The sequence below is a fragment of the Ictalurus punctatus genome, chromosome 28, assembly GCF_001660625.3.
Source record: "Ictalurus punctatus breed USDA103 chromosome 28, Coco_2.0, whole genome shotgun sequence".
Lineage (NCBI taxonomy): Eukaryota > Metazoa > Chordata > Actinopteri > Siluriformes > Ictaluridae > Ictalurus > Ictalurus punctatus.
The window spans coordinates 13,514,349-13,538,613 of record NC_030443.2 but is presented as its reverse complement, the minus strand read 5'-3'; the positions used below and the strand labels follow the sequence as shown (position 1 = coordinate 13,538,613).

At 40.5% G+C, this 24,265-nt stretch overlaps 1 protein-coding gene and 1 pseudogene across 1 annotated transcript in view; both read right to left on the bottom strand.

Moving 5' to 3' along the window:
• Positions 1-24,265, bottom strand: part of LOC108260064 (scavenger receptor cysteine-rich domain-containing group B protein) — a 33,296-nt gene that overhangs the window by 7,560 nt on the left and 1,471 nt on the right. The window contains exons 2-5 of the mRNA XM_053677056.1: positions 4,326-4,473; positions 3,611-3,640; positions 2,259-2,294; positions 180-482 (exon numbers count right to left, since the gene is read on the bottom strand). Coding sequence (XP_053533031.1) covers positions 180-482; positions 2,259-2,294; positions 3,611-3,640; positions 4,326-4,473 — 517 coding nt within the window. The remainder of the gene's footprint in view (positions 1-179; positions 483-2,258; positions 2,295-3,610; positions 3,641-4,325; positions 4,474-24,265) is intronic.
• Positions 13,291-14,297, bottom strand: LOC128629309 (ankyrin repeat domain-containing protein 9-like; annotated as a pseudogene).

The window sequence follows — 24,265 nt, the reverse complement described above, 5'->3', positions numbered from 1 at the left end:
GTGATACATAGATAGATAGATAACACCTTTCACATTTCACATCATGTGACCAACAAAAAGAATACATTGCAAGTCTTTTGTTAGCAAGATAGACAATATTTCACTAGACAGACAATATTTTTTGTTATTTTTTCGATTTGAAATGTAGAAAAGTAAGAGTTCCACTGATTTGGCTTTACCTTTGCAGGTGACAGCCACATCCTCATAATGGTAGCAGTTATGGATGCCCCAGCCTTGATTGCCACACAGGCTCAGGTCCATCTCTCCCCCTTTGCAGTCAACGTTATCAAGCAGGATGGGCCCGGAGCCCTGTCCAAAGCGAGAGCTTGTGCCCACTGCCACAGCCAGACCGCACTCCAGCTGTCGGCACACCACGTTGGCATCCACCATGTCCCAGTCATCATCACACACCGTGCCCCATGTACCATTGTACTGCACCTCGACACGACCCTCACACCGGCTCCTGCCATTTACCAGCCGCACTAAAGGAGCAGGAGGATGGGGAGAATGAAGTGGTGAGCGGTAAGGACAGGTGGGATAAACAATGTGTGCTGAAATATTTTTCTTGAAAGGAAAAGGATAATTTGGGGATTTGAGGAGGAGATGGTCGTGTTTTCTTTTTTAAAGCATTCTTTAGAAAAGAATCACCTTTAGCGACAGAAACATTGTCAGTGTGTTTTGATTTATTATGAAAGTGAAACGTAAAGTACTTGTACTTTCTCCCCAAAAGGTATGGGGCTTTCCTTAACAATTTTCTTTCCCCTGACCAATGGTCATTGCCATTATGCCATTATGTTTGAGTTTTGAGTATTTTTGCTTTACTTTTTAGCAGGTCCTAGTCGGTCATTTGTAGAGGAATGGTGAATGATTTTTTTTTTGTAAGCCACTTTGTCCATTTTGCTTTAATCGCAGCACATCTCATTCATGTTTACATTCTACGCTACAGAAACAAAATCCTTAGTTTCATTACTTAGTGACTTATTGAATCTGTTTAATCAGACTGGAAGGCCTATTCATCCATCCATTTTTTATACTGCTTATCCTACACAGAGTTGCGGGGGAGCCTGGAGCCTATTGGAGGGAATTTGGGGCACAATGCAGGGGACACCCTGGACAGGGTGCCAACCCATCACTGGGCACAATGGCACACACATTCACACAACTCAGGAAGGTGAAGGCTAACATGTACTTCTTCTGAGACATATGAAGCTAGCCAATAGCATCTTTTCAAACTGCTGTTCATGCAGCATCACACACTAAGAGGAAAACCCAGAGAGCACGTTTTGAAGTTTTGCTCTTTTGGACTCCTGGCCATGGATGGCCATGACATTGTTGGGATTTGAACTAGCAATCTTGAGTTCTTCTAGACAGTAGTGCTAATTCCTTTCTGTTGCACTGCTTGAGAGCCTAGAACTTTTTGTCTTATTAATTTAGCTTCAGTCAAGACATTTGTCACTCACATAACTACATATTTGTCATATTTTGTTTCATAGTACTAACTGAATAACACATTCTAAGCTGAATAACTGAATAATAATCAGTGACTTCAACAGGTTAGTCCAGGAGGATATTAGGTTTAAAAAAAAAAAAGAGATACGAAAAAAATTGTTATATTCTGCCAACTTGTTAATCAATAAATTATAACCAGATACAGAATAACTAGTATATTGGTCATATTCCTCTCCAACTCCCACCAGTGCCTGCCTTGACCTGCTTGTATCTATTCCTCTCACTGCCAACCTGGCAGAACCTTGGGATAAACTGCTCAGACTGCTCATCAATCATATAATCCTGGTTGTGTCTTCCATCCATCTGTGTATGAATTCCACCTGCTATAGGCATGAACGCTCTAGTGCCTTACTGTCTGCTACTAATAACACAAGAGGAAAGCTATATATAATAATATAATGATAGTTCATCACAAGAATGCTTCTAATCCTCATTGATTTAAGGCACAAAATAAGTCTAAATATGAAATACGACTCCCAGAAATGAATAAGATGGAAAAGAGAGAGAGAGAGAGAGAGAGAGAGAGAGAGAGAGAGAGGTGGCACAGTGATGGAAAAGAGGATTATGTAAATTGAGAACACGGGGAAGTGACCTGTTTTTTTGTGCCTTGGATCTTTATGTGATCCTTCCTCCCTATCTTTCTCTGCCTCCCTTTCATTTTCGTGTGTGTGTCTTTGTTTTTTAAAAGATGTATCCTTTGTCTGAAGTGTGTTAGAGGAGAGGAAATTAAGGCGTGAGAATAGGCTCACATAGACCCTGGGTGTCGACTGTCCTGTTGTTATTGCCTGAGAGAGAGAGAGAGAGAGAGAGAGAGAGAGAGAGAGAGAGAGAGAGAGAGAGAGAGAGAGAGAGAGAGAGAGAGAGAGAGAGAGAGAGAGAGAGATTTTAGTCAAATTATTTGTTGAAAGGAGGTTCTTGGCCCTCCATAGTTACAGTACTCCCTATCTACTATATCTATTTTCCTGTAATTTTAAACCCAATGAAACAGGAAGCCAATTTAGCTCAGTCTGTGTTAGTAGCTAGACTCAGTACAGAGCATACATAAACATAGCAATGCACATCATGACATCAGCAAAATATGATTATAAAATATACATCTGTAAAGTACATTTAAGAGAAAAACTATTACAAGGACCACAGAACTGCAGATCTACATCAAAACATCAAAATTAGTACTGATTTGTCCCCCACCAATTTTTCTAAATACTTTACCAGATGTATGCATGTATAGTATGTACCTATTAACTACTCTGTGCTTACATGACTGCAAGTCAAGTCTCTGTTCTATGGCCTTTTTATTTATTTATTTATTTATTTATTTATTTATTATAATTGTTGCTGTGTTACAAAGCCAGGTGTTACACCAGGTATGAAGGAAGTAATGCCAAGGAGTCCATAATTTTTTGCATCACATTACAGTGATGGACATCAAAAACGAAAGTTATTATTAGGGTATTATGGTTCTAAGTTATAAGCCAAATCAAGCCACTTATATTGAATAGGTTTAAATCAAATGTCTGTAATTTAAGTATCAATAACATCAAAAATCTAACTGCAGTTTTAATAAAACTAGGAAAAGTGCTTGTCTATATGATATGAAGACATTTCAGATCTTTACATTCAATGTAACTGGTCTGGGTTGTGTGGGTGTAAAGCTTAAATGGTTTATATTAGTTTATATTCATACTATATTCTGTGCTGCAATCATAAAAATCTCTGGCTTTGCCTCAGCTCCCTATATGACCAATTTCTGTTAACACTGGTTGGCTATAATTAAGACTATGTTTTCATGATGTCATGCAAGGACAAGACCTTCACATCTCCCCATACAGATACCCTGTGCACAGTAATTAAATTCCGTGCCATACAACGGCACCATCAGAAAGCTTTTACGTCACAGCCTTAGGCCATTTAGGTCAGTTTATTGGTCAGTTTTACTATTATTCATTCAAATGAAATCCCTTCTGTACAAAGCTATGTATACTGTATGTAGGGAGATTAAACCTAGGTTACTATGAATGAGAATCAATTTCATTAACGATGTGAAATACAAGTTAAGAATTTTTATGTGAATTGAATAGTAATAAGATGGTTTGCTTACTAAGAACTGATCGTCTCATCACTTTGTGATCTGCAAGAGAGAGAAAAAATGCAAGGCAAACTGAGACCCATTATTCACAGCCCATAAACTGTAGAAAGTGTAGAAACTCAAATATACTTTCAAGATCAACATTTGAATTCACACACACACACACACACACACACACACACACACACACACACACACACACACACACACACACACACATACTCTCGAGAGGTCTATTTTCTCAACTTTCCCTTCTGCAAGCATCTAGCACTTTATTTGTGTTCCATCTCATTTGAAGAAAATGCTATGAAAGATATGATACGATCATGATAATGATACGAAAGTACATACACCGACTGTTTTAACTACATCTACTTTTACAGTATTTTACAGCGAGATATACTTGGAGTAGCATCAACATTGAAGATGAAGATGAAGATGACTAAATGTTTAATCTCTTCAGGGTCCACAATGGAAGATATATCTGTGAAAGATACTGAGGTTATCTCCACTCTTCAAGAATCTCCACCTTCAGCCTGCTTCAGGTCAGATTAATGCTGAGCCTTTTTCTGCCTTGATGTTTTTAAAGACTTAATTGTGATGAAATGATCGAGTCCCTTCTCAGTTCTGTTTTGTTAAGGATGACGCAGGTTGCTTTTCGGCTCACATGCAAGCCACACACACACACACACAAACACACATACACACACACATCCTGTGTATTCACCAAGTGGTAGGCGCATATTAAAGGCCAGCAGCAGTAGTGAGGCTAGTAGAGAGATGAGGAGACATGTGGAGGCTTTCCAACGCCTGTACACACTACTGAACACACCCTGGCCTCGCATGGCAGTCTGAGGAAGGAGCCACCCGGATACCTACACACACACACACACACACACACACACACACACATATGTACATACTGTGTATATGTATATCCTGTATACATATGCACTATACATATATGTATAGTACATATGTATTAAATATATACATACACTATATGTATACACCTTATGCATATATACTATATACTGTATATGTATATACTGTGTGTATGGACAGTACCACTTTATCTTTTCATATCTTTTAACATAGATAATTTTTTTGTGTGAACACTCTTTCATATAATGTTCAGTCAGATTTCAAAAGATATAAGTGTTCCTCCAGTGTCTGGAATACTGGTCCTCAGCACTGCTCTCTCTGCTCTGATTGGACAGCTATTATGTCCATAGGGCTATGTGGCTTGAAGTAAATAGATTTTTGTTTTAACAATAACAACTGCAGTCAATACACAGTGCTGTTTAAGCAAAACAATATTGTGAATCCACAAACACATTCGCTGACAGGCAAAACTCCACACAGACAGTAACCCGAGCTATAGGATGGCAACACTACACATTGCACCACCATGCTGTCATCTTAAATGTATGAAAACTAAAAAAGTGATACATTTTAAAGAAGTATTCATATCTCCACATCTAGGGATATTAAATCCTAAGAGCTGTACTGGAGAAACTAAGCTTCTAAGTGGTAATATTGATATATTTGCAACCTGAAAACTCATACACACATAGACAACTGTGTGCACAACTGTTTATTGTATACTTGCCCAAAACACTGGAAATTTTACTATAAAGCATACATTTCTGGAAGCAACTTGACAGTGAAAGCTCTTGCAAGGAACATCTTCTAACCCTGCTCTTACACAACTCATATATGTCTATCGGTCATGCTGAAGATGAGTCCATGTGACCTTTTTTTTTCTTTTCATTTTTCCGTTTTGTTTTTCCCAAATCCCTCCTGACCTTCCATTGGAATGTGAGCAAACAGCAAGCTGGTGCACAGGATCCCAGGACGAGCAGAGAATTTGATATTGGGCCTAGGCAGATAGTGGACATTCCGGGGCCGAGGGCACAAAAAGCTGTTTCTGCTGCCTGTTTCTGGGACCTAAGGGCTGCTTCCTGCGAATCTTTCACTGGGGCTCTCCAGAATGCTTAGGCAGCCGATGACACCAGCCGGGCGCCTCTCGTCTCCCTCTGTCCAGTGATGGAGGTAATCGAGGGGGGAATAATATGGGGGGGGGGGGGGGGGGGGGGGGGGCGGCTCAAAGAAACCAGAAAAGGCTGCACAAGAGTCGGTGTGGGTAAATACACAAATACTGTTCTCTGTACATGCATGCACACTGGAACTCACTACACCTCAGTTGTGTAGTGTTTACAATAATTACTTTAACACTGTTTCGTGATTAATGAATTTGTTTTTATGCTACAGAGGTGCCAAGCCTGCTCTTTTAAGTACCAGGATTCAATAATGCTGGTCCACAGCTGGTTTGTAGATGTTGCTTTTAGACTTTCACTCCAGGACAGTAATCAAAATAATGTTAATAATAATTATAATCATTATTAGACAGAGTTCAAGGCACACAAAGGCTATTTTGCAGTGCAACAAGCGTAAGGTAGCATAACTGATATCTAACCCCCAAAGTACTTCACTCAAATAATCCATGAAAAAAAAACATGGTAGTAAAGCTGCTACTCACTCACCACACTGTTTACATGCTACTGTATATTAAAAGGAATTGGTGGCATGATGGTGCAGCACGTGACTCCAGGGACCCCACTTCGTTTCTGATCTTGGGTTACTGTGTGTGTGGAGCTTTGTGTGTTCTCCCTTAGGTTTCTCTGGGTTCTCTGGTTTCCTTCCACCTCCCAAAAACATTATTTTGGATAGGCGTATTGGTGTCCCTAAATTGTCCCTATTTGTGAATGAATGTGTGAATGGACAGGTATCCTCTCCAGGGTGTATTCCTGCCTCATGCCCAGTGTTCCTGGAGCAGGCTCCGGATCCACCAATACCCAGATACTAAAGATGAATAAATGATTAAAAGGATCAGCAAAGGCTGATCAATTCCGAAACCAACACAGCACAAAAATAATAACACTACCGGAGTTATGAATTTCATTGTGTTTAAATGACATTATTTCACGAGAAAATGTAGTTTTGTGAAATAGCATTCTACTAATTCTGCTTAACCCACAACTGAAGTTTAAATTCACTAATGTTTCTCCTTAGCTACATTTTTTCTCTGACAAGTCCTGTGATTTGAACACTCAACATTTAAGTCATTACCATTAGCTACTGATTGACCAGCCCATGAAGCACTAGATGATTAGCTGACTCAGGTGCCTTCAAAGAGTTCAACAGAAATGTAAAATCCGGATGACCACAATATCAGAAACAGGTAATGATACCGTACTTTTAGTGTTAAGGTGCATGCATCTCTCATTGAAACCCAAATCCCTCTCTTTTCTGCATCGCTACTCGGCTGTGGACATTTTAAGCAGTTCGTAAAATCCCATCACATGGCTTCTTTTCTCTGCAATTAGGGCCCGCTGATTTTTTAACACAGCCATGCACTAATTTTCCCCATTTTTTAAACGCTGCTCTCGCAGAGCACTCTAAGCCAGCAGACAAACACTCTAGTTATGAAGCATGAAAAATAATCTAGTCTCCAGTGTTATGTTTTTCAATACGCCATTCATGGATTCACAGGGGAATAATGTTGCCTTTTGTGTTGCTCATGCTTCCCCTCCCTTTCCTTTCCTCTTCTTCCCAACTCTGAGCTGAAAGATCTCAGGTTCACACAAACATTGCCTATTAAAACAAGTCACAAATAAAATACTGGAAAAAGAGCAATTCTTTGTTTGTGCTTGCTCTTGCTCTTGGTCTCTGTCTCTCTGTCAAGATTTTGTCATTTATAAATGCCTTCCACTTCCTTGCATCTGTCAGCATCAGTCCATTATAATAAAGATTTAATCATTTTAATATGCTATCAATTAAACCCAGACAACAAATAGGATGGCTTATATATTTATATATTTATCCAAAGTGTATGAATACTAGGATAATGCGCAAAAAAAAAAAAAAAAAAAAAAAAAGGTTCCCACAGAACACACAACTTTGCATCTTTTCAAATTTAAAAGTCCACATCAGCCGTGGTTTTAATCAAAAATCGCACATCAGTTTGTTAAATGTCCATTTTTGGTTCATCTCAATAGCTGCTTGCACTTCCCTACAAACATGTAAGGAAAACTTCTAAAAAATAACAATATCTAGGGCGAGATCATTAAGATGAGAAACATACCTTAGATAATTGCAGGCTTTTTCTTGCCCTCACAAGACAAATAATATAATCCCCACAAAATATGAGTTTTATCACCAAAAAGGCAGTAGATTTTGTCCTGTGATTTCAGATAGCTGGTACCTCACGGGACAGTTTTCCACCTGTTGGAGTTACACATAAGAACCTCGTGCAAGAGAAGGAGGGGGGATAAACAGCGTCCGGCTGCAAAGATACAGGGTCGTTCATCTCCAAGGCTATAAGTATTTGGCTTTTCTCCTACAGTTCATATAAGACCTGAGAAAGGCATGACTACTGTATATTAATGTATGCCCTGACACCTGGTCCCTGCCGCTATCAGCACAAAGAATGAAGAGGAGCAAGGAAGCGAGAAAAAGGAGAAAGAGGGAGAGCTGAAAGCCAACCCTTCACTGGTACCTGAGCATCTCTAGTTTCAAGTTCGGCTCTCAGAAAGTGCTGTTCTGTTTATGTGTAAGATGATAAAGGCACATATGTGTACGAATGTGTGAATGGATGGTAAGAAAAAATAGACGGATGTTGAACTTTGTGTCATTTGATATGATATATAATATGTATAATGGATGTAAATAGTCTACACACCCCTGTTAAAATGGCAGGTTTTTGTGAAGTAAAACAATGACACTAAGATAAATCATGTCAGATCTTTTCTGACCTTTAATGTACACTTGCAAAGTATACAAATAAAGTGAAATACAGTCAGCAACTTTTTTTTATGGAAAAAGAAAAAACTTGAAAAACAATATCCTAGTTGCATAAGTGTGCACACCCCTAAATGAATGCTTTGTGAAGCACCCTTTGATTTTATTACACCACTCAGTCTTTTTCTGTAACGATCAACTTGTGAGGACATCTCCTGTGCACAGCCAGCTTCAGGTCCCCCCACTGATTTTTACTTGGGTTCAGGTCTGGGTGCTTGATAGGCCATTCAAAAGCATTGATCTTCTTTTAGTTAAGCCGTTCCTTTGTGGATTTTGATGTATGCTTTGGGTCATTGTCGTACTGAAATTTGAAATTCCTTTTCATCAGGTCTTGCACTAAAAATCAGCTGGTATTTATAGCTATCCATGATTCTCTCCATCTTGATAAAAGCCCCAGTTCTGGCTGAAGAAAAGCAGCCCTAAAGCATGACGCTGCCACCACCACTCACTGTGGGTATGGTGTTCTTTGGGGTGTGTGTGGGTGTGTGTGTGTGTGTGTGTGTGTGTGTGTGTGTGTGTTTGTTGTTTTTACAGCAGACATATCTTTTGGAATTATGGAATTGTTATACTTTTTGGACTTGGTCTCATCAGACCATAACACATTTTGCCATATGATCTGGGGTGTTTTAGTTTGGTTTGGATGCTTTTTTTGTGTGTGAGAAAGGGTTTCCATCTAGCCTCCCTATCCCACTGCCCAGACATATTAAGAATACGAGAGATTGTTTTCACATACAGAGAGTAATCAGTATTTGTCAGATATTCCTGCAACTCATTTAATTTTGCAATTGGTCTCTTGGCAGTCTCTCTGGTAAGTTTTTGTTTGTCCTTTTGTAATTTATGGAGGGACATGCTGTTCGTGCTGATACCACTGTGGTGCTCCATTTTCTCCACTTGCTGTTTGATGGCCTTCATGGTGTTCCATGGTACATTTAATATTTTGGAAATTTTTTTTGTAACCCTTTCCTGATCGATTACTTCCGAAAGTGAGACCCTGTACAGGCTTTTTCAGTTCTTTGCAGACCATGGCTTCAGCAGTCAGATGAAACCAAGAAGATGTCAAGAACATCCTACAGAAACATCTGGTCTTTATTTGGGGTTAGTCTGAATAATTTAATTGATGGTAATTTCACAGATGTGTGATAATGACTTGTCATGCAACAGAGTTGGAGATGGATGCAATTGCAGTTTAGAATTTGTTTTCAAAAACTGGCAGACAAATCCAAAATGAAAAAAAACGGAACAGGCACAAGGTCAGGCGATCAGCAAACAGTAATTCAGAGACATAATCCAAAATACGCAAACCAGGATTCCGCAGTGTGTTCTGGGAAATGGAGTTCTTGGTGGATTCTGGTGTGGGTGTGATACTTTTGAACATGAGATTGAATGTGATTGGTCCACTCTGAGCACACTCACATCCCTGATTATAAAAGGGTGTCCACACTAATGCAACAAGGTTATTATAACTTTTTTCCCTAAAATGTTTCTGATTTTTTTCACTTAATTTGTTAAAATGCATTGTAATTCCACATTGATGGTGGGAAGAGTTCTGACATGACTTATAGTAGTTTAATTTTTCATCACAAAAACTTTGTAGTGTACATTTAAAAACTCACTTATGGACAGACCCTTCATCCATTGGAATGGACATCTCATGGTTTTTGGTTTAAAACTATAAAACTGTACACTTTTGTACACTTGGTCCCTGATCCATCAATCACAATGAAGACATGACTCCTTTAATCTGAGAGAGCTTCAGGCATCACATCAGGCATGGCTCACTGACAGGAGTAAGCACCTTTTTTTACCTGTTTAACCTCATCAACATGCACCTATTATAATCTTAATAGTATCAGGTGATAATATTTAAAGTTAAGTTGAAGATCTTTCAGTGTTGTAGAGCGCAGGGTTGTTTAAAACCTTCCTAAACATTGTACACCCCTTCATATCAACAGTAATCCCTAAAGGCAGTGGATTCTTTCAGTAGGATAATGTGCCCTGCCACAGTGCAATAATTGTTCAGGAATGGTTTGAGAAACATACAGAACTTACAGGACTTAAAGGATCTGCTACTAACATCTTGGTGCCACATACCACAGCACACCTTCAGAGGTCTTGTGGAGATCATGCCTAGACGGGTCAGAGCTGTTTTGGTGTCACAAGGGGGACCTACACAATATTAGGCAGGTGGTTATAATGTTATGGCTGATCAGTGTATGCTGTTTTTTAAAATCTTTAAGACTAATTGACATACAGTATGTGTTTAAACTCTAGTTTACAAGTACAGTATGGTTAAAATATGAGGATTTCTCTCAAAGGTTTCTCGAAATTTTATGTTCCTCCAGTCGTGGCATCCATTTACATTTACATTTACATTTATTCATTTAGCAGACGCTTTTATCCAAAGCGAATTAAAATGAAAAAGCAATATATCAAGCAGAGAACAATACAAGTAGTATATATATATATATATATATATATATATATATATATATATATATATATATATATATATATATATATATATATAATTTATCCATTTTAGCTACTGCCATCTCATGTAAGAACATTTACAAGTGCACAACCACAAGCAACAAGGGTAGCAGTCTCCAAACACCCACGAGAGACAAACCACAAAGCCTTTTAGGACACATTTTCAGGCCTAATTTTCATGGCGCTCAAGGTAGACAGGACAAGTCTCAGCTGATGTGAAACATGTGTTATAGTAAGCGTGCCTAATGATCTCTCCCTCTCTTTACCTCCCTCTCCCTCTCTCCTTGTGTCGAGCCACACATGATTTTATGGAGGTTCCAGTGATCCTGACCCTTTCTGCTCTCCGGACGTACTTGATCCATCCTGATGCCCTACCTCTGGATGGAGCTCTCATCAACTGGAGGCTACAGCCTGGAGATTGCTTAGGATGGTACCGCTTGAAGTACCATGAAATGGTTTTGGACCTCAATTCCACACTGACATTCTCGCTATGGTTGCTGGGACTATGGTTGCTACTATGGCCTTGGGAGTGCATTTACCACATATGATTTTGCACTCAGGTCTCCTATAGTGAACAGTGGACTAGTTCAACAAACAGACTTTATATAAAAACCATAATGAACTTTCCTTTACTTTCACACTATCCGTTGTTACCCAGATGAGGACGGGTTCCCTTCTGAGTCTGGTTCCTCTCAAGGTTTCTTCCTCATATCATCTCAGGGAGATTTTCCTCACCGCTGTCGCCATCGGCTCGCACAATAGGGATAAATTCACACACTTCAAATCTGTAACCTGTCCAACGACATATATGTTTCTATAAAACTGCTTTGAGACAATGTTCACACAATGATTCACACCTCTACCTTTGGTTTCCGTTGCCTGTATCGAGTAAACAATTTGTTTTGTTTATTCCAGTGTCCAGTAAACAATTTTGCCAGTGTCAAGGAAATAATTTTTTTCTGTTATTACCATAAAATTATTCTTTGGTAATCAGTAACGCTACAATACGTAGAGAATAGTTTGATACTCCTTTGAGACCAGATCAGTATCTTAATCTAAACTCTCAGTTATTGTACAACACGACACTGATTAGCATACAGTATATGTGTATGGTAGGCCTGGACAATAATTCAATATCAATATATATCGCAATATAATTTTTTTCAATAACGGTGATATGATTTTTAAACACATTTCCGATATTTCGATATACATTAAAACATTTGTCACTGACTGACGTTCAGGGCGCAGGAGTCAGTTTGTTGTATTCAAGCCGAAGAGAATGAGCAGAACACAATTAGCTACGTGCGTGATGACGTAAACCACAGGCACGCAGCCAGTGCTCGGCAGTGTTAAGCTAAGCTCCAACACGGCAAGTTTTCGCTATATGAGTACCCCTGACCGTGATACAAATGCGATTGAGCGAGCTTCCACAAGTGAAGAGAAAGCAGACGAAGTAGTCGATAAGAGAGGAAAGACTAATTCTGTGGTATGGAAGTGGTTGGGCTATCTAAGCTCTGATAAACTTCAGGTTTCAGTGCGCTGCAAAATGTGTCGGAGAGCGGTGCCGACTAGCAGCGGGAACACGTCAAATCTGTTCCACCATCTGAAGCAGTTCCACCCGAAAGAATATTCTGAGAGTCAGAAGATGAGGCATCATAAAGGTTTACGCCAACCTTTTGTTTATTTGACGGTGATTTCACATTTCTTGTTTGTATGAAAGTTAAATTCAAATAAAAGGTGAACGTTCATTTATTTATGCCATTTTCATTTCTAAATTATTATATAGTTTTATAGGAGAAGAAGTTTACAGAAGTTTGAAGGTACAGACATCTGTTGTGGGCATCCTTGGCAGTTTTTCTGAGGATTTATATTGTTCATATCGATATCGGAATTATATCGTATCGACTGAAATTAAGAAATATATCATGATATACATTTTGGCCATATCGTCCAGCCCTAGTGTATGGATATGCACGTTAGTGTCTTTTAGCCATATTCAAGTCATTTCCAATTATTATTATATATCCACCATCCTTGACAGAATAATATATGGAATAATACAGTGATGCCAAAAGCTGTGGCCTCGAAAAATGTAATTCACACATTTATTGATTCCTTTATTTACTCTTTCAATCTCTCAAGCACTCTCTGTCAACTCTGCAAGCTTACAGACATACTGAGAAGCAAAGAACACTACAGATAACAGATCGAGAAATGGAGATACACACTGACTTCTTTTCGGATGCCTAAAAGATATATTGATATAAATTAGAAACAAAACAAAACGGACTCCAAGCAGTTTCCCGGTATGTTTCAGTGGGACTGTCAGGCCACTGTTAGGACTGCATTAAGGGCTGAGTTAGGGGTTTCACAGAAGCCGGAATGGGTAGTTTGTCCAGACTTTTGGAAAATCTTCTGGTGGCAGCTGAGACAGGATTCTTTGCTATGAGAAAGAGCGTTCCTGGAATCCTCCCGACGAGGTAGTTAAACTGTTCCTCTCCCAGAATTTTAGACCAGCACTGCGGATCCTTTTCTAGTGAGCTCTTCGTTTTGAACCGCACCTCAGGCATGAACATGAGCAGGTTCTCAAGGCACAGCTTCCTGGCACCTGTGTTCACTTTGGAGGTCCAAAGCTGCTCAAGGATGAGATCCAGCGGTGTCATACCCTTGTGGTCCTCAGCTTGCGGTGAAGCCCCATTTCCCAATAACATCATGACGGCGTCTGAGCGTGATAGCTCACATGCTAGATGAAGTGGAGTTTTGCAGTCCTCCATTTGGCCACATCCACCTCGGTTCATGTATGAGCACAGAGTGGGCATTCTATGTGCCACCTGAAGAATGAGAGTCATGATGTCCATCCTGTCATAGCGGACAGCCATGGCCAGGTGTGGAGCAGTTGATGAAGAGCAGCAGAAATACTCCCCTGGCCTGGCTAGAGCGCTGTCTGGGAATTGATTCAGCAGATATCGTGCATAAGCTCTGTGGTCGTGCTCCATGGCATACAGAAGTGCTTCGGAAGGACAGTATGTCCGTAGCTGGGTGTCTTCTTCCCAGTGAAATATCTCCATTTTGCGGATGTCCTCCAACATACACACAGGTTTATGGTCCCGCACAGCTTGGTAAAAAAAAGATAAGAGAGGAGTTTGCCCTCCTTGCACGGGTCATCCATCTCTCCAGCCTGCAGCACGTATTATATGAGAATTTAGAACACGTTCAGTCGTCACACAAACACATGTCATTAATACCTAAAGTTTACATAATGCCTAATGACCGGGTTCTCCTGCTGTAAAACCACTTCATCGTGAACTTTGCGTTCTCGGTATTCAGGAGCAGATATAACGGTCAGATATAACGGTCAGATATAACGGTCAGTGCGCATGCGCAGAGGCGACGCTGGCGCGAGAGCGTTGCGTGTTGCCATGGCGATGCAATGCGCCACATTTCGCCTACTGGCCTGAAACATCAAAATATTCCTTTTATACATCATGTTTTATTTTGTGTACCAGCCATCTAAACTCATCAAGCCCATAGCTTTTTCAAATACCAGCCATCTAAACTCATCAAGCCCATAGCTTTCTCAAATACCAGCCATCTAAACTCATCAAGCCCATAGCTTTCTCAAATACCAGCCATCTAAACTCATCAAGCCCATAGCTTTCTCAAATACCAGCCATCTAAACTCATCAAGCCCATAGCTTTCTCAAATACCAGCCATCTAAACTCATCAAGGCCATAGCTTTCTCTGTCACGGAACGGGACTGGAGGCGGATGCAGGTGCAGGTCACACTCTATTATTTAAACAAGAAACAAATGAACAGATAAACAAACACAGGGAGTGCGGTCTCTACTGACTATACACACTCTGGTCTCCTAGCTACGACCGCTAGCATGCTACACCTTAGCATATACCGTTACACTTCCTTGACGAACCAAACCAACTATAATACTGCGCGATGTGCGCAGTCACACGGGGGGTTTAAATAACAAACCTAATTAAACTAAAACATTAACACCTGGGGGAAGTGAACGAAAACAAGAGTCACGTGACCAGTCAGAGGCCGTACCGCAGTGCCCTCTGCTGGCCGTGGCGTAACAGAACCCCCCTCCAAAGGGTGCTCCTCCCGGAGCACCAAGAACCCCCCTCCAACGGGGGTCCCGGGCCCTTGTGCGAACTGTCTTTCGCTGCGACAGAAAGCGAAGCAGCCTCCGTCGGGCAGCAGAGGAGCAGAGCAGCATCCCCACCGGGATTGAAAGTCAGAGCACCGCCCCTGGCGGCGCTGGAATGCAGGACACCGCCCCTGGGATGCTGGGCACCACCCCCGGCAACTCTGGAACTCTGGGTGCCACCCTCGGCGGCACTGGAGGGCTGGGCAGCCTCCTCGGCCGGGCGGGGCAGCGGGACGGTCTCCTTGGCCGTGCAGGGCAGCCGGACGGCCTCCTCGGCCGGGCTGGACATCGGGACGGCTTCCTCGGCCGTGCAGGGCAGCGGGACGGCCTCCTCAGCTGGACTGGGCAGCAGGACGGCCTCCTCAGCTGGACTGGGCAGCAGGACAGCCTCCTCGGCCGTGCAGGGTAGCGGGACGGCCTCCTCAGCTGGGCTGGACAGCAGGACAGCTTCCTCGGCCGTGCAGGGTAGGAAAACGGCCTCCTCAGCTGGGCTGGACAGCAGGACAGCTTCCTCGGCCGTGCAGGGTAGGAAGACAGCCTCCTCAGCTGGGCTGGGCGGCAGGGTGGCCTCCTCGGCTGTGCAGGGCAGCGGGACGGCCTCCTCGGCTGTGCAGGGCGGCGGGACGGCCTCCTCGGCCGGGCTGGACAGCGGGGCTGCGTCCTCGGCTGTGCAGGGCAGCGGGACAGCCTCCTCAGCCTGTCCCTCTGAGGTCGCCATGCTGACCTCAGGTGAGAGCTCCACAGCTGAGACCTCCCCGTAGGCCTCAGGCTGGAGCTCTGCTGTCCTCATTGCCCCCCCAAAAAAATTTCTGGGCCAGCCTTCACGTCTGGACTGCGCAGCAAGGTGTACCTCCCCTGCAGTGGAAAGCCCCAGATGCTCAGGCTACTTTGCTGGCTGTGCTGCAAGGCGTCGCTCCTTGGCGGCAGGGACGGGGTATATGGCGCGAGGGACGACGCGGCGCGCAGCTCGGCTTTGCACTGAGAAATGTCCTTCGCGAGCTGTTTGCTCAACTCGAGGGACGAACAGAGAAGCGCCCAAATCCTGGCCTCTTCAGCGGCGCTCATAGCGACCTGCTGCTTCCGCATTTTTGGCGCAGTATTCTGTCACGGAACGGGACTGGAGGCGGATGCAGGTGCAGGTCACACTCTTTATTATTTAAACAAGAAACAAATAAACAGATAAACAGATAAACAAACACAGGGAGTGCGGTCTCTACTGACTATACACACTCTGGTCTCCTAGCTACGACTGCTAGCATGCTACACCTTAGCATATACCGTTACACTTCCTTGACGAACCAAACCAACTATAATACTGCGCGATGTGCGCAGTCACACGGGGGGGGGGGGGGGGGGGGGGGGGGGTTAAATAACAAACCTAATTAAACTAAAACATTAACACCTGGGGCAAATCAGAGACATGCTCAAACTTAACTCAGTGTCCAAGTGGGAAGTGAACGAAAACAAAAGAGTCACGTGACTAGTCAGCGGCCGTACCGCAGTGCCCTCTGCTGGCCGTGGCGTAACATTCTCAAATAAGTGCACTTTTTTTTTGGTAATCTCGCGATGTTTATATTTGTTTATTTAATTTTTAAAAAGTGTGACGTGCTGAGCTGCAGTCGATGTGACGTTCGATATTCGCGGAAATTAATGGACCGTCTGTAAAGTTACACACGACATTGTTAAACACGGTTCTAACTTCAACAGCATTTGAAGGGAATGACTTACAGTCACACAACCAAGTGTACAGTGTTCATCTAGATGTCAACTATAACGCACACCTCTTAGATTTCTGATATTTAACCTTACAATGCATGAACCAAAAAAACCCTTCACGAATGCATAAAGGGGGTCAAAATGACCCGTACTGGATTGAATGTTTTGTTTTTTTAAATAGATGTCCTATTAATGAAATTATATATATATATATATATATATATATATATATATATATATATATATATATATATATATATATATACACACACACACACATATATACAGTATCTCACCAAAGTGAGTGCACCCCTCACATTTTAGTAAATATCTGATGATATCTTTTCCTGTCACGACACTGAAGAAATGACACTTTGCTACAGTGTAAAGTAGAGAGTGTACAGCTTGTGTAACAGTGTACATTTGCCGTCCGCTCAAAATAACTCAACACACAGCCATTAATCTCTAAACCGCTGGAAACAAAAGTGAGTACACCCCTAAGTGAAAATGTCCAAATTGGGCCCAATTAGCCAGAGGTTGAAGGGGTGGGGGTCAGCCTGTCAGTCCTCAGACCATACGCCGCACACTGCATCAAACTGGTCTGCATGGCTGTCGTCCCAGAAGGAAGCCTCTTCTAAAGATGATGCACAAGAAAGCCCACAAACAGTTTGCTGAAGACAAGCAGACTAATGACATGGATTACTGGAACCATGTCCTGTGGTCTGAGGAGACCAAGTTAAACTTATTTGGTTCAGATGATGTCAAGCGTGTGTGGCGGCAACCAGGTGAGGAGTACAAAGACGAGTGTGTCTTGCCTACAGTCAAGCATGGTGGTGGTAGTGTCATGGTCTGGGGCTGCATGAATGCTGACGGCACTGGGGAGCTACAGTTCATTGAGGGAACCATGAATGCCAACATGTACTGTGACATACTGAAGCAGAGCATGTTTTTTTGCCAGCACTTTTGTTGCCAGCGGTTTAGACATTAATGTCTGTGTGTTGAGTTATTTTGAGGGGAAGGCAAATTTACACCGTTACACAAGCTGTACACTCACTACTTTACATTGTAGCACAGTGTCATTTCTTCAGTGTGTCACAGGAAAAGATCTCATCACATATTTACACACAAGGTTTCTTCCTCATATCATCTTAGGGAGTTTTTCCTCACCACCGTCGCAACCGGCTCGCTCATTAGGGATAAATTCACACACTTAAAATCTGCATCTGGTGCTTATATATTTCTGTAAAGCTGCTATGAGACAATGTCCATTGTTAAAACTGCTATACAAATAAATAAAATTGAATTGAATTGAATGTGAAACACACTGTTCTTCCCTAGAAATTCATCCCTGCAAGACCTTTTTTAATTGCTAACCAGACTAAGACATGTAGCTTTCTTCTTTACAGCACCAAAGAGGAATTTGGTCTTTTCTCTGGAGGCCACTCAGGGACTTGCCCGTGTCATCTTAAGATTAGACTACTGCAACTCTCCCTTGGCTTCACATGCAAGCCATCAAACACTGAAATAGCTACACACCTTTCTTGAGTCTCTCAATGTTGAACTGAAGCCAAAGCCATGTTTATGAATAACTGTACCTAGAGCATATAAGAAAAGAAAAACCAGTGGCCCTAGAACAAAGCCTTGACCAGAGCCAGGAAAGAACCATTATTTTAAGCCCAACAAAAAAAATGTCTGTTTAAATGATTATTGAAGCAGCACTAAGCCCAAGTAATACAAACAAGTAGACACGACCCTGATCAGAGGCCAGTAATAGGCGATTTACTACCTTAACCAGTACACATTCCGTATCGACTGAAAGTTTTCATGCATATGCTTCCTATGCATGTATCAGCTTAGCTGTTGAGGTACAACATTTTTTAGAATCTTAAAGACTATGAGGAACTTAGATAACGGCATATGGTTTGACAGCTGACAAAGTCAAGATCAGCTCTCCTACATTTGACTGTTATTATAACAACCACAACTGCAAAGTAGATGTCTACTTTTGTGATCAAAAAATTTTACAATTTCTGGATCATCCATGTGCATGCTACAAATTGTGGCACCTTTCTGTCCATCCATCTCAGCCCTTTTCTCCCATAATTCCAGCAGTCTGGAGAGAGAAGGATGACTGGAGCTTTTTCTTTCTCTGTTCCGCTTTCTCTTCTTGCTTCTTTCTCACACTCACTGTTTGTTAGAGGTTCTAGTTGGCTGAAAGTGAGTTACATAAAAAGGACTGATCCAAGAAATGATAGAACGAACAAAAAGAATGAGAAAATTGACATCACATCTAATTGTGTGGTGACACAGAAATTAGGAAGATGATACAGTGCTTTGTCCTGAATAAGAAAGAAAATCATTTTTGGTTGAGATTAGACATACGTTTAGGCACAAACACTTACTGAAGGACAGGGTTTGTTAGGAATGTAGGTTGAGGGACTGGAGAGGACAGGTGCAGTTGCTAAGGACTGGACCAACAGGAAGAAAATCTACTGCCCGTACATAGTATGTACTTTAGCCTGGCAGTCACAGTCTGACCCCACATCATCAGTGTGAGTGAAATCTAACTTAGTAGTCCATTCCGTATCTAGGAGCCCTTGCAGAATTAAGTCTTTGGGTCAAATTTGCCACAGAGAAAGTTAATATATAAATCTTGTATGTTGTTGATATCAGTGTTCCTGTTATTGAAGTATCGAAGTAAGGAAGGAGCATTCATCATATGCTTAGAGTAACATGAGCACTGACAGAAACCCTTTTAAACCCCTGGGCTTCGTAGAATAATTGCTAGCAAAAGGAGGTCATCAGGAACCAGGAAGGAGCAAGAGGGAGCCAGGAAGAAAGAATGGCATATTGATTACCAAGGCAATTTGCAACTCCTATTCACATTAAAAGGCAACACGCTGCCTCTAGTTTATCTTTTGTGAACGTGCACTACGCAGTCTGTACAGGATTTCACTGAGTTTTTTTGTGATTGTTGCAGCCAAAAAACGCTCGATTTCGCTACGTCTTTTTGAAAAATTTGCAGTGCACCTTGCGGCGTTTTGGTGCTTTGCTGCGGAAAACTACTTGAACTGCCGAAATTGCAGGTGCATGAAATTGTTTTGCACGATCTTTCGCAATGAAGTTTGTCGGTAAATGAGACTTTTTGAATGTATTTATGTTTGACACACGTGAATTGAAGAGGGCTTTGGCTGAATGCGCGTTGTGATGATGTCACATGACGTGTCCTGGCCCAAATCTGCAGAAAATCTGCGGTAATTTAGAAAAATCGCAAGTTCCTCTGAATAGTGCGGAATTTGCTTGATTTCGCGTTAATTTCTGCCATCACAAAATCGCATAATCCTGGAGGGACTGAATAGGAGGTGCTAGTCGCCAAATGCACCAGGTACTGCACTATTTATAATTTACTGTTACTTTCGTTTAAAGTCCATCTTCATGTGGTTCCTATTCCCGTTCCTGTGGGCTAAATTCTTTAAAATCTGGATCCAAAAAATCAAATCCAGAATTATTTGTATCCTTCAAGAGAAATTTCCACAAATCTGGGATATACTAACCTTTCCTCTAACAATGTTTGCTGACTTATAAAGGTGTTTTGTTCATTGTAATAAAGAAGTCTAGTAGCTATACAAAGAAATGTGATTCATTACAATTCAGTATTTTAATTATGTGACACACCTACCATCACTATAAAACTAGAAGAGATTCGCTATCATTAAACCTCTATATGTAAGGTACAATTGTTATATACAGTTCTTAAACACACCAGTGTAGTTCAGTTGTACAAAGTAAACAATATGAACTATAAAGAACTATCATGTATTTTCTAGTAACCTCATAGACACTAAGTATTACTCATACTGGTGTCTTCGCTGTTCCTATGTTCTGACCCTCAACCCTGAAACACTCTGTCCTCCTCTGTGTGACAGCAGATGGTGTAATACAGTCAGTGATAACTAATGAGGTAATTACATCATTAGGAACAGAGCACTGAATTGCCCACTGTACTCGAGGGAGTAAATCAGTATGATGGCCTTACAAGTTTTAAACGTCCTACCTCAATCTTTCCAAGACTTCACCCTCATCTCCTTCAAACATGAAAGCTTTCCTCTTCCTTCAAAACTTTCACTCCCCTTCTTATATTCTACTACTGATACTTATAGTAGTTAAGTTCAGCACTAAATGCAGAGTGTTTGCACGCTAGCAGATGACAAAATGGTCGAGGCTTTATGTAACATGCTCTCAGAGAGATCAATATAGCAGTCACCATTGTCCCTGTCCGATATCTATCTCTCCAGAGACACTCTCCTCTACGTCTCTATCAGAAGTGGGTTATGACTTGATTAAATGGGTTTTGGTGGCATCTGCTTGAAAGTGACACAGTTTTTGTTTGTAAAATCCTGCTTTTTTTTTTTTTTAAATAAACTTTTCTGACAGTCCCTTTTTACTCTGAGAGAAAGCCATTCTGCACTGACAAGCGATGCATTTATGTCCAGTTATAAATTACGGAGCTGACCAAAAACAGAATTAGAGACAAAGGTATCTCCATTAAAAACATCTCCCTAGTCAGGATACAGAAGGTGATCCATAGAACTCCTTTTTATGCATAACACAGAAAATACAATATGTTTTAGTTTTACTTTTTCAATATACTTTTATTTTTTATTTCAGACGCAGTACCAGTATATATACCAGACAAACATTCCATCCAGAGGACACCTTTTTTTAATTAGTTAAGATTTAAAAAGGTAAAATTGATAAACGCACCATTGTAGTTCAGTTTAACACAATAAACAATATGAACTATAACGAACGATCCTGTATTTCCTGGTAATCTCATATTTTTACTCGAATTATTTGTTAACAGGAATGTTAAACATTTTTGCTTTTCTTACAAAGACTGTGTTGGGACACCTTTGGGTAACTGCAATCTTTTTCTGAATAAAGGCAGACAAAACACATAATTATATTGTATACTGTAAGTAAGGAATACAATTTTTACCACAGCTATTTACCAACAATTACAATTATTATTTATTATTACAGAACATGTATTAAAATGTACTTTACACTTCATGATTACATTTAAAGTTGCTGAACGTCCATGAAACATGTTAGTTCCTGTTATTTCTTACATGGTAGTAGCTCCAGTCTCTCTTCTTCTCTCTGTCTCAAAGTTAATTTAAAGAATACAGTTTGTTATTAAAAAACCAAAAAAAAACAAAAAAACAGAATAAAGGGCAAGGGACACCCTGGACGGTGTGCCAACCCATCGCAGGGCACAATCACACACTACAGACCATTTGGAAATGCCGATCAACCTACAACGCATGTCTTTGGACAGAAGGAGGAAACCAGAGTACCTGGAGGAAACCCCTGAAGCACAGGGAGTGCATGCAGGCTCCGCACACACAGGGCAGAGGCGGGATTCAAGCCCCCATCCCCGAATGAGTGAGGCAAACATGCTAACCACTTCATTATTAGGCTTAGATTATGTGGAGCATTCACCATACAAGTCTCTATATAGAATGTTGGTTGTTCTTTGCAAAGTTATTCTATTACATTTCGTGTAATGCCAAGCATTAAGTTGAAGTAGGATTTATTATCAGATATTTCTACTTTAATTCATTTATCTTTCTTTTTTTTTTCTTTCATAAGTATTGATTCAAAACTGCACTTTGTGGTACTGCAGCAAGATATAGTGTGAAGTAAATGCATTATAAAACCTGTGAGAAAACATAAATGGGCTGTTGTTTTGCTTTTTCATACATAGATTAATGAATAAACTTTGTTAGAATAAAAAATGTTAGAAGCCCCTGGGTTTTATCTTCTCTCTCTTCCAGGTACAAAAGGTTCCATTTGTTGATGGAATGATCCTATAGACATGGTTACGTTTGGTTAAACCCAAGAAGAAGAAAATATCAGACAACTTTAAACTACTTTTACGTTTGTATTTTTCTTATTAATTACAATGCTTGTATCTTTCTCATTTGTAAGTCGCTTTGGATAAAAGCGTCTGCTAAGTGAATAAATGTAAATGTAAATGTAATGTAGAATGGATCAAAATGGGCAAGCTGCCAGTCTGAATCATTCAGTCAGAAGAATTCTCTCATTCTAAGCATCCTATTATTATGTACATTTCTTCTTCTAGCTTAGCTCAGAATAGGTGCCACATTCTTGAAGCCAGTGTAAATGAAACACCTCAGTCAACTGATTTATGTCTCTCTATGTCTCTTGACAAATCCATCCCAGGAGAATCTGGGGCACTTATGACGCAAAAAGTTTTCCTCATGTGAGACTAGTGTTCCCTACTGAATTCAGTAATATGTGTATTGCCGAGAGGGCAGTTGTATGTAGGACATAATCCACAATGGAGTGCAAAAATGGAATTGCAACATTCAGTTAAAAAGGTCATTGTAGAAAACAGTGAAAATAGTTTGGAAGTAACACTTCAGACATGATTCTTGTGTACTTTTATCCATTTATGTATATAAACAAGGTGTTACTCATCTGTATATATTCATATTTGTATTAATCTGTACATACATTGAGATGTTCATAGTGTACATATGACCATTATTATTATATTTTACTACTATTATTCTTATTTTTCTATTCCTATTGTAAATATATTTTTTAGACATTTTTTTCAATTCTATTCCTATTTAATGTGTATTGTTTCCTAGCTGTTTCTTGTGTAATTGAGCTGCTGTAACGAGGGAATTTCCCCAGTGTGGGATCAATAAAGTTTATCTTATCTTATCTTATAATTTTTTTGCCATCCGTATAGCCTGGGCTATAAGTTATGAAGAAAGAGTGCATTTAAAGTTTATACATTCCTTTATTATTAAACATTCCTTATTCAAACTAATTTAATAGCTGAGAATTCTGTTTTCACACTTACATGCTAAAAGGATTTCACTAGAATTAAGAGTGAAATGATTGTATTCCGAACTCTTCTCAAAGACTGAACTATGAAGTTTAACATTTGACTTGTATCATGTGACATCATGTCATAAATGTGTCATGAGTTACCCTGACTTTTCAAGCTCATGATATGTCATGATTCCATTACCAATAACTGTTGCCATCATAATGTTTGATGTCATGACAGTCACATGGTAATTTTTGATAGCTACAGAAAATAATATATTTGCTTTCGTACTCACTTACTATTTCACCACTAGTTTGTATTTCACCACTAGTTTGTATTTCACCGCTAGTTTGTCAACAATATTGCAGCTCTGCATGTGCTCCGAGAATATGTTTCCTAGTATAATAAACTTACACACGGGATTGCTCATAAAATACGTATGACGTGGTTATGACAGTCTTATGATGACAGATTCAAGCTAAAGTTGTAGGGCATTTCCATTTCAAGCAAGTTAATGAAGTGACTATTACTTAAAATCTCTGTGGTTTGAAACCACA